The sequence below is a fragment of the Macrotis lagotis genome, chromosome 3 (genome assembly GCF_037893015.1).
Source record: "Macrotis lagotis isolate mMagLag1 chromosome 3, bilby.v1.9.chrom.fasta, whole genome shotgun sequence".
Lineage (NCBI taxonomy): Eukaryota > Metazoa > Chordata > Mammalia > Peramelemorphia > Peramelidae > Macrotis > Macrotis lagotis.
In genome coordinates, this window is record NC_133660.1 from 227,483,183 (window position 1) to 227,493,422 (window position 10,240).

The following is a 10,240-nucleotide window of genomic DNA, read 5'->3' on the forward strand; positions in this document are numbered from 1 at the left end:
CATGGTGGTTTTCAATGAAACAGTTATGAACTATAAATAGGATCAGTGATTGTCATTAGGTCTTCATTGATGGGTGTGGGAGAAGTGAGAAGGGTGGAGGATGAGATCTCAAGGTCACGGAACAAGTTTGTCGTAGTGGTCATAAAGAGATGAGGGAGTTTTCAGTGATGAAGTTCATGGAACATCATAAGGGGGACCAGTGACCAAGTGACCAGAGTGGTGTGGTATGTTGTGGCAGCAGTGGGATTGGGAGGAGTAATGAGGGTCACATTATGAGAGGATCTTCAGTTGATTTCACTCCCTGCCCTCTCCCCCAGTAGAGAGACCTTCTCAGTTTCCCATGGTGAGGGGGGGGGAAGTGACCTCTGGGCCCTGAGGTTTAATCTCCCTCATTAATCACTCACCCCTTTCTCCTCCCCCAGCTCCTTCTCCCAGCATCCAATGGATCCAGTTTCTCTCAGACTCCTTGACCTGGGGCCAGCAAGAGGATGGGGGTGGAGTATTTGGGGGGGGGAGACTGAGAAATCCCTTCAGTGGCCCCTCACTAGTCCCAGGGAAGACTCTTCTTGGAAAACTTTGGAACCTCCTTTTCTGTATGATCTCTAGGATTGACTGGTATCATCACTTTATTTTTGTGTCTGCTCTTGTCTACAGGCCTTTTTTGCTGCTGTGTCTGTGGCTCTTGTCACTCAGATTTTGTATGTTTATCCCCTTTTATCTTTCTCACTCTGTCTCTCTTTGTTGATGTCTTTGTTGATTTTCTGTTTTCTATAAGAACTCTTATCTCAAAAATGTCATATCTGTGTGTGTCTAGTCTATGTATCTTAATTTCTATTTCACTTCCCAGGTATCTCTCATTGTTAGCTTTGGGTTTTTGTTTTTTCTTTAGTTTTTCCCAGTTCTCCCCCATCCCCCAAGCCAAATCCCATCACCATCGTCTTAGTCTCTGCATCTCCACCCCGAGGACAGGCTAACCCCATTACCTGAGACAGGCATCAAGAGGGGGAGGGGAAGGGAGGAATGGGATGAGAGGGAAAAAAGGAAGGGGACTAAGAAAGAAAAAAGGGAAGATACAAGAGCCTTCAGTTTTCAGCTCACAATGTGGGGGCACAGATGAGTTTCCTCAGACTCAGGAGGTCAAGCCACTTTCCTCAAGTCCCTCCTTCCTCATTCTCAGGTCATATGCTATCAAATCTTAGGCTTTCATAATGGGGGGATGATATCTCTCCATCAGACTTAGGGCCAGATGTCACCCCACCCTTCCCAAACCTGAGAAAGATTCCCCAGCATAGCTGAGACCTCTCAGGACCAGATACAGGGAGAGAATCTAGGGATGGACATTCATTAGGAAAAAAGATCCACAGCAGGGGGTTCTGAAATGTAAGACCCAGGTAAAAAAAGAGATGGCGAAAGGAAGGGGAGAAAACAGAGAAGGGCAGAGGAAAGGGAGCTTGTGACAAAAGAGAGACAGACCTTTGTCAATGTTAGAGGCAAGCTGTTGTGTTTGGCTTTTTAAAAAAATTATGTCTTGTTCATGCTAGATACAGTATTAACAGTTGTGTTGTGAATATGGAGGTGAGTTGTGTGTCTATGTTGGTGAGTTTTGTGCTGTGCCTCTATGAGTTGTATGTTCTATTTCTTGGCCTCTCAGGTAGTAGGCTCTATGAGAAGCGATTACAGGAATGAGGGTTGGGGTTGGGAGGAGGGACACATGAAGCCTCCCCTGGGACCCACTTTAATTACAGATTAAGTGAAACAACATCGATGGGACAGACATTGATTTGAGTGAAGAAAGGCAGCTCCCAGCTCAGCTGGGGGGGGCGGAGGGGGGTGTCTCTCGATCCCCAGAAATAACCAATTGGAAGGCTCTTGAATCACTTCAGCCAGCCTCCACACTTGGGTCCCTCCTGATCTTTGACCGTTAGTCACCCATGTGGAAGTTTGTATGTGATTGCAATTGTCTCTGGATGGTTGTGTCTTCGGGTTTGTGGGTATGGCTGTCTTTGTGTCTGGGTATGTACCTCGGAGTGTGTGTGTGTGTGTGTGTGTGTGTGTGTGTGTGTGTGTGTGTGTGTTGTGGGGGGCCTTTATTGTGTCTTCTTTGAGGTGTTTACTGACCTGACCGGTACTCCTCAATGATCACTGCCAGGTTAACAAGGTTCCTCCCCTATCCCTAAGCCTGTCCCTGGGTTCTGTTCTGGGCCGAAAAAACTACTCTTACGTGGAGATCTGAGCGCCAGCCAACGCATCCGGAGCTCCCTCCTTTCTCTGAGGGCAGAGAGGGAAGTGGAAGGAACAAGGGATTCACACCCACGCCCCCCGCCACACAGTCCCCAAAAGGAGTAGAAGAAGATGGACCGAGGCCGCTAATAACTGGGGAAGAGGGCGGAGAAGGTGAAAAGGAAATACCAGGAGGCGAGAGACAAAACTCCACAGAGAGCCAGCCATAGAGGAAACAGCCGGCAGGACAGTTTCTGTGATCCCCTCGGTTTTCGGAGGGGGAGGGGGTTTAGAGACTCAAAGAAACAAAAGCAGCCTCGGAGATGGGTTTGAAGAGTGACAGCGAGTCTAAACCGTGCGGACCCTGGCGCTGTCTGCCGGGGGCCGTCTGCGTTCCCAGAGTGCTGACTCTGGAGCTCGGACTGCAGGGTGGGCTGTGTTTTGGGGTTTGGGGGAGTGCGAATAGAACTCAGTGTGTGCGAGGAAGAGACAGGTTCTGTGTTTTCCAGCGCATTGCCCGTGGGTGAACAATGGGGTGACTGAGAAGGAAGCTTAGGTGATTTAGTCAGAGCCGCCGATAAAGCCCCGAGAGTCCCGGATACCAGGTGCTAGGTTGGGGCTGGGTCTAGGGCCTCCCAGCTCTCCAGCTCCTGAGGCCTCTGGGATTCCCACTTAATTTCGCTGGAGCGGGGTCTCTGCTGGGTCCGTCGCGGTGGTAGGCAAAGCCCTGGCGACAGTCCACTGAAGCTGAACAGGGAGGTAAAGCTCTGTGTGTGTGTGTGTGTGTGTGTGTGTGTGTGTGTGTGTGTGCGCGCGTGCTGGGGGCGCTTAGGTGATCAAGGGGGATGTGGGGGTGCTTATGCGGCCAAGGTGTGGGTACGCGGTTGTCTGGGCGGATCTGCAGGGATCCAGGTGTTTTTGTGTCTACGCTACCCCCGCCTTCTCCTGAGTAGGTGCGGGACTGACCGGTTCGTGAGGCAACCTCGAGGGAAGATTCCTGAGTCGGACATCTCCACCGACCTGAGACTCCAAGGCGCCCCAGGTGCTCGGAGGGACTCCAGGCCCTGGCTCCTCGGCACCCCACATTTCTCGCTTGTCTCTCTAATCTTTCTATCTGAAGTGCAAGGTTGGGGGGGGGGGTGGCTTCCATTCAGTATAGCGACCCAGTGAAGGAGGCACGGGTACTGACAGAACCGCGAACTGACCGGCCTTTGGCCATGGAGCTGTACTGCCTATGCCCTTGCTTTGTCCGTGTCCCCTCGGACCTCTGTAGCGGTGGTAGTGGGGAGGGGGCGATGGACGGACGGGCTCCTCTTCCCGCATCCAGTCCACCATCTTGCCCTCCACCTACTCGTCCTGCTTTTGCTCTCCCAGTTGGTCCCCTACATGTTCCAATGCAATCGGACAGCTCTTGAGACAGCCCAGAATAGAAACCAGAATCCTCCGGGAAGTCGAACCTGCATCTTTCGCAGCCCCCCGCCCCAAAACCAATTCAGAAAACTGGAATTAGGGGGAGAAGAGATGGAAACTCTGAAGTACTACGAGACAGGAAAATGGGGGGTCGGAATACCAGGGAAGGAAGGGATAAGAAATGGAGAAAGAAGTGGTGGAGACCCGAGGGCCGGCGGCGGGGTGGACCTTAGGCCTGGTTGGGGGACGAAGGAGAGTGTGAGTGACACGAACGGGACTAGGACCCAGGGAAGGGGTGGCCTAGGCCCAGAGATTAAGGGCTCCAGAAAGCCAGAGATTTTTATCTTCACCTGCTTTTGCCCTTAGGCTTTCCGCCCCCACCCCAACCCCGTGGGGTGCCCCGCGGCTCCTACCCCTCTGAGCAGCTTCTGGTGAGGGGGATCCGGGACAAAGAAGGCTGGAGGGCTCGGTAGTGGCCAGATTGTCAAGGCCTCCGCTGTTCGCCCAGCCCCACTGTGATGGGGCTGCGGAATCGGAACAGTGCCCTAGCCCACACCCCCGCATCCCTAATCACTTCCAGCCGGAGTCACCCTCATCGCCTGTGGACCCATCCTCTCTGTGGGGCTGGGGAGGAGGGTAGACTAGGCTAGGGTTCATGCTGGCGCTGGGCCTGGAGTCGCCAGAGAGAGGTAGGCAGACGCAGCTGCTCTCCGGTCCGGTCACAGCTGGATCCAACCCCCTCTGCCTTCACAGCTGGTTCCAACGCGCCCCCCCCCCCCAATCCCTTCCACCCACCAACTCTTGCGCTGGGAACTTTTAAAAGCCCTTGAGGCCGAGGGAGGAAAAACCCTTTTATCGCCCGCAGTTTTATGGGCCAGAGAGGCTGCTCCCATTACGGGTTGGGGGCCCAGGCTGGACAGCGGCGAGGGGCACAGGAGGGGGGACAGGGGCGAGGGTCGTAAGAGTAGGGAGGCTGACTGGAAAGGGGAAGCAGAAAAGAAGCGAGGGGCCCGATGGGTGGCCACCAGAGCAGCGGTCCGAAAGGGGGCCAGGGAGTGGGTTCATTGGGGGCAGCGCACTGTGTTCGGCCCGGTGCTATCTCCCAAGGGGGCATGAACCAGGTGGTCACTTCTCAGGCGGCACTAGGGTCTCCGGGGCCTTAGCCTGAGGAGGGCGGTGGGGCAGAGGGGCTGGGGGACCCTTGAGGTGGGGGTGGGTCTAGAGGAAGGATACGCGGGACTCTAGCTCGGGGGGCCGCCGCAGGCTCCGCCCCTCCCCTCCCCACCCAGTTGCCGCCTCCGGCCCGGAGGCCCTTTAAGGCAGGGCTCAGGCTCCGCCGGCGGGCGTAGGGCGGTCCGGCCAGAACCGCCCCACGAAGGCAAAGAAGCTGCTTCAGGTTTGCCCAGCGCAGTTTTCCGGGCACAGACCGGGGCCCCGGGAGGCAGCACGGGGCGTTCCCGGGCCCCGGGGCCCAGAGCATGAGCCGATGCGCGGAGAAGGTGGAGGAGGAGGAGGAGGAAGAGGCGGTGGCACGGCCCCGGAGACCCCGGCAGCGGGGACCCTTTGGCTCGGGGGCCCCGACATGACCTCGGCCCAGGAGTCCGGGCCGCCGCCTGCCGCCTCCAATAAGCCGCTAACGCCCTTCAGCATAGCTGATATTCTGGGTCCATCGACCCGCCCGACCCCAGCTCCAGCCCCCGTGCCCACCCAAGACCCTACTTCGCCTCTCTGCGCGCTGGAAGAGTTGACCAGCAAGACCTTCCACAGGCTCGACGGCAGCGTCTTGCAGGCGGGAGAAGGTACGCGGGCAGAGGCTTGGCTGGGTAGTAGAAGGTGGCAGGCGGGAGGGGGCTTTGGGTTCTTTGCTAGGCACACCCCAACTTCATCCTCCCCCTCCGACTCCTACCTCCTCCCTTCCTTCCCTTTCCCCTCCTTCTATACCGTTTCCTTTTTTCTGTCCATTCCTGAATTTCCTTTCTTCCTCTTTCTCATCACCTCCCTCCCTGTTGCTCTTTTTCTCCAGACCTCCTTTCCCCTCCTTTTACCCTTTTTCCCCCTCCTCTTCTCTCTTCCTTGGTTTCCCTTCTCTCCATTTTTCCTTCGATTCAACCTTTCTTTTCTTTCCCTGAGGTTCCCCTCTCCCCTCCCCGTCCGCCCCTTTTCGTGTGTGTTTCTTTTTCTTCCCCTTGCTCTTTTTTTTGTCTCCCTGTGCTGTTCTGTTTTTCATTCAGTGCCTCGCTTTTAACCGGCCCCTTCTTCTCCAACACCTTCCTCCCCCGTCCCGAGTCCGGCTCCTTCGAAAACTTGGGCCACGATGGGTTGGGACGTAGGTTAGCTCGAGTCGCCCAGGCTTCTGCCCTCGACCGCTCTTTCCTCTCTCCCTTGTGTTTCCGGGATCTGTCCAGGATAAAGTCAGATCTTATTCTTTCCACGCTCGGGCCGCGCGAGGTCTCTGTCCGCCCAGAGTGCGAGCGGACTGCGCTTCTGTAGGCTGTCCGGACCCTTGGAGAACGCGCTGGGGCCCATACACTCACATGCGCGCCACACACACACACACACACACACACACACACACACACACACAACCACACAACGGCAACCACAATGCCCCAAGGGAGGGTAATCAGATGTTGGGACCCAGGATTGACTGCTGCTGTTACCCTATCTATACATTGCGCAGAGATGATAGAGAAAGACAAAGGGACAGAAACAGACAGACGAGGAAGAAAGAGGTAGCAAGAACTTCAACCCAGTTCGGAAACGGCCTTCGCCTCTTCCCAGGCTTGGAGGGTTCAGAGGCTTCAAGCTCATCCCACCCCTGCTGTGTTTGTGTCTCCAAGGCTCCAGCCCCTGCAGCGGCCCGTTTGGCTATCCGGAGGTGGAGGAGGGGCACAGGGAAGGTGTGAGGCAAGCCACTGGGACAGTGAGGGGCCCCGGGAGAGGCCCCAAGATCCCAGGAAAAGAGCCCTAAGGATGGGGGTGGTCATAGGGGTAGGTCCTTGGTCTCTCCTTTTTCACTCACCTGGCGGCTGTTGAAGCTCAGATCAATCCCATGACCTCTGCCTCTCCCGCATTTCTTTACCTGAATAAACTTCTTTCCTTTCCACAGCCTTCCGTGCCTCCAGTACCCTGCCCCCTTTTCCCAGTCCTCTTAATTGCCTTCCTCTCTACCTCTTTGTGCCTTCCCGCCCTAAGCCTGCCCTCAGTTCTTCTCCACCTTACACCCCCTGACCTCTGTCTCAGTCATCCCAGACACCCCAATCAATCAAACCATCAACAAGTCTTCCCTGTGAATTCACTACACCCTCTTCTCCCCGGCCCAGAGCAGGGAGGAAATGGAGGAAGGGCAGCTCCTGCCCTGAACCTGCTGGCTCCTGAGGCTGCTTACAACCTACTTCCTGAGCCTTTGAGTCACTTATCCCAAATGCTCAGCCCAAAGGACCCTTGAGTGATCCTTTTGCCCTAAGCTCTGACTTTGATGGGCTCTCCCATAGGGAATTCACAGATCACCTCTGGTTTCCCAGGCTTTAAGTCTGGCCACCCCAGGGGATCTAGAGAATCCCCCCCACCCCCCGAACCCTGAGCCACAACTCTGTTGTGGAGATCGCAGTCCACTCCAAGGATCCAAATCCTGCGGCAAGATCAGCCCGCCTGCTGTCGAGGAGATCCACGCCTAGGTTTGGTCATACCTGGTTCTCCCTGTTCCTGCAGGTCGGGTGGCACTGAGCCCTCTGAGCCCCAGGCCTGTGACCCGAAGGCGGCGGAAGTCTCGGACTGCATTCACCGCCCAGCAGGTGCTGGAGCTGGAGAGGTGCTTTGTCTTCCAGAAGTACCTGGCTCCAGCGGAGCGGGATGGACTAGCAGCTCGGCTGGGCCTGGCCAATGCCCAAGTCATCACTTGGTTCCAAAACCGGCGGGCCAAGCTCAAGAGGGACGTGGAGGAGATGAAGGCAGACGTGGCCTCCTTGCGTTCCCTGCCGCCTGCGGCTCTCCGCCGGCTGAGCCTCTCTCTGCCGGAATCTAGCTCCAACCCTCCGGCCTACCGGGGACCCAGGCCTGACCCCGGACCAGAGCTTTCGGATGAGGAGATCCAGGTGGACGACTGAACAAAAAGCCCGGCCCTGGGGGCGCACTCTATCCTCCACCCAAGTTTACTCAAGGGGCCAGTTCAGAGGGTCCAGGTCCCTGATGGACTTCTATGGCCCAATTTTCTGACTTGTTCCCACATCTGTCTCCTTCCATTCATTGTCCCTCCACCCCATTGTTCTGCCACTCTGACGCTTTTTCCCCTCCTGCAAGCGAGAGGATGGGAGCAGGCCAGACACTGGCAGCTTGTGCCCTGGGATGTCTCTGGGTATTTACTGATTGTAGACCTGAAATGGGGAAGTGGCTGTTCCCCATTACTTCTGCTCCAACTCAGCTTTGTGGTATTGACCTGACCCCCAAAGTGCTCTCCTCCTTTGCCCTATAGTGTCCGGAGATCATGGGAGATTGGACCCATTGGGCCTAAAGGGCACTTTCCTCCAACCTCTGCACCATACAATCCTCCCGTTCTCTGGGATCTTTCTGTCCCAGATTATCGGATCACCCTCCCCTCTGCATTTATTCTTATTGTGGTGTTAAGGGGGGGGGGGTGAGCATGACTCCTGCATGTTACATCCCACCATTGCCCGTTGTCCCTGGCTCTCAGTCGCTAGACAAGTTTCCCTACTTTCCCTTTTTCTAGTCCCAGGGACTTACTTAGAGGCCCTAGACGCATCTATGGATGCCCCCCCCCCCATGTGCTTCTGGGATATCCCAGGTTTCTCACTTTGTTTTTTGAAAACCTGGGAGTCTCGGCTAGTATTGCCGCTTCCCCGGCCTGCATTGTCCATTCGCCCTCGTTTTGTCTGAGCTAGTCCTAGACAGCCTGCTCCGGTCCCCGATCCCCATTCTTCTAGAAGGAGGAATCCCTCTGGCGCCAGACTCCACCTCTCACCCGACTCCCTCCTTCTGCCCTCTGGCCCAGAGAGACCTCACCTATCCTGCCCCCCCTTCCTTTTAAGCCCCTTTGGTTTTCTAGAGTTAAATCCCGATGAGGTCCCAGTCTCGGTTCCGGCCTCTGCCCGGAGGCTGCTCCATCGTGGGATGGAAAGCGAATCGGGTCCGCGGCTCCCCTGGGCCTGCTCTAGATATGCGGCGGTTTGCTTGCCCACCTCCACGCCCTGCCCGGCCGTCACGGTGAATAAAGAGGATCCGAAGGGGGCATTTCGCTTTTTCCCTGCTGCTAGGGAGAGGGTGGGAGCGGGGGAAGCTCGGGGTGCTCCCTGACTGCAGACCTGAAATGGGGGGGCGGCTATTCCCCACTCCCACATTGCTCTCCTCTTGCACCCTAGAGGGTCCGAACAGACGTTGCACCCTGCAGACCTAGGAACACCTCCCCCTGCCCCCACCCCATCCGCCTCACCCCGAGCTTGTTAATGATGACCTTGACCCAGAGAGACGCGTGGGATGCGTGGAAACCGTTAGGAGCGGACTGAGGAAGGAGCAAAAGGATCCAGTAGTACAGGAAGACAGGGCACCTCGCACCCCACTGGGCAAGAGGCGCGCAGGCCGTCGTGCGTGCGGAGGACACAGCGGGCCGCGCGGCGGCCTCCACGGACCAGCCTCGCGCGCGTGTGTGTGTGTGTGTGTGTGTGCGCGCGCGGGGGGGTCTCGTGAAAGTGAACTCTGCAGGAAGGCAGCAACACAGGCCGCACAGTGTGCGCGCACACACACGCACACGCGGCGCACATCACCCACAGTAACACCCACGCCGCTGAACGCCCCACACCAGTCACATAGGGCAGCGCGGGAACACCATGGATTTCAGAGGCTCTTTTGGAGAGCCCACCGGCTCCGTGGGCGCGCGCGCGTGTCAGTGCGTTCCTGTGTGTGTGTGTGAGCGCGTGTGCGTGCAGGCGCGCGCGCAGGGGGTGGACTCGGGAAGGTCTCCCCACGAGGCCCCCTCCCCTCCCCACTCCGGTAATTTCCCGGGTGACCTGGGGCCGCGGCCGAGTTTCATTCTTTTAACTCCGCATTAATTACCCGTCCCGCCCCGCGGGGGGAGGGGCTGCCGGGGGCTCCCCTCCTTCCCCGCCTCAAACGTGCACCGCACACCGCGCAGCCCCCCAACCCCTCCCCAGCAACACCTTATACTCTGCCCGGGCCCAATTCCTAAAAATGGAGGATTTGGGGTAAAATCTGTGGGTTCTAGTCCCGGAGCGCACCGTCTCATCTAGTTGAGGCACAGGACTCAAAGGCGGACCACCGTGGCTCCCAATCATTTCACCCCTCTAGGCCTTTTTCCTAAAAATGAGGGAGTTAAGACTTCACCCCACCCCCAGGTTCCCTCAGTGATGGTTCATATAGGGTGGGGCACCAGAAGTAGAGAAAGACATCAGAGCTGGCCCCAGTGGCCTGAAAGAGGCGAATTTAAACTGGACTGTTTATGGGATGAGAGGGTTTCCATAAGGTGGAAAGAAGGGCTTTCTCAAGTAGGGGCCTCACAACGTGCTGCAAATGTGCAGAAATTAAGTCTAGCCTGTCAGGGACAACTAAACCTTTTGGACTTAAGGGCTCTTTTAGGGAA

The 10,240-nt window shown here is 56.7% G+C and overlaps 1 protein-coding gene and 1 long non-coding RNA gene across 2 annotated transcripts; both read left to right on the forward strand.

Annotated features, from left to right (window-relative positions):
- Positions 1 to 47: 47 nt before the first annotated feature.
- On the forward strand, positions 48 to 2,648 carry LOC141516438 (uncharacterized). Its single transcript, XR_012476707.1, has 3 exons — positions 48 to 224; positions 1,542 to 1,575; positions 2,150 to 2,648. It is a non-coding gene; the product is annotated as an uncharacterized LOC141516438 (long non-coding RNA).
- Positions 2,649 to 5,116: 2,468 nt separating this feature from the next.
- LBX2 (ladybird homeobox 2) lies at positions 5,117 to 8,122 on the forward strand. Its single transcript, XM_074227513.1, has 2 exons — positions 5,117 to 5,429; positions 7,342 to 8,122. The coding sequence occupies exons 1-2, from the start codon at positions 5,117 to 5,119 to the stop codon at positions 7,734 to 7,736; spliced, it is 708 nt and encodes a 235-aa protein (XP_074083614.1). The 3' UTR covers positions 7,737 to 8,122.
- The last annotated feature ends 2,118 nt before the right edge of the window (positions 8,123 to 10,240 follow it).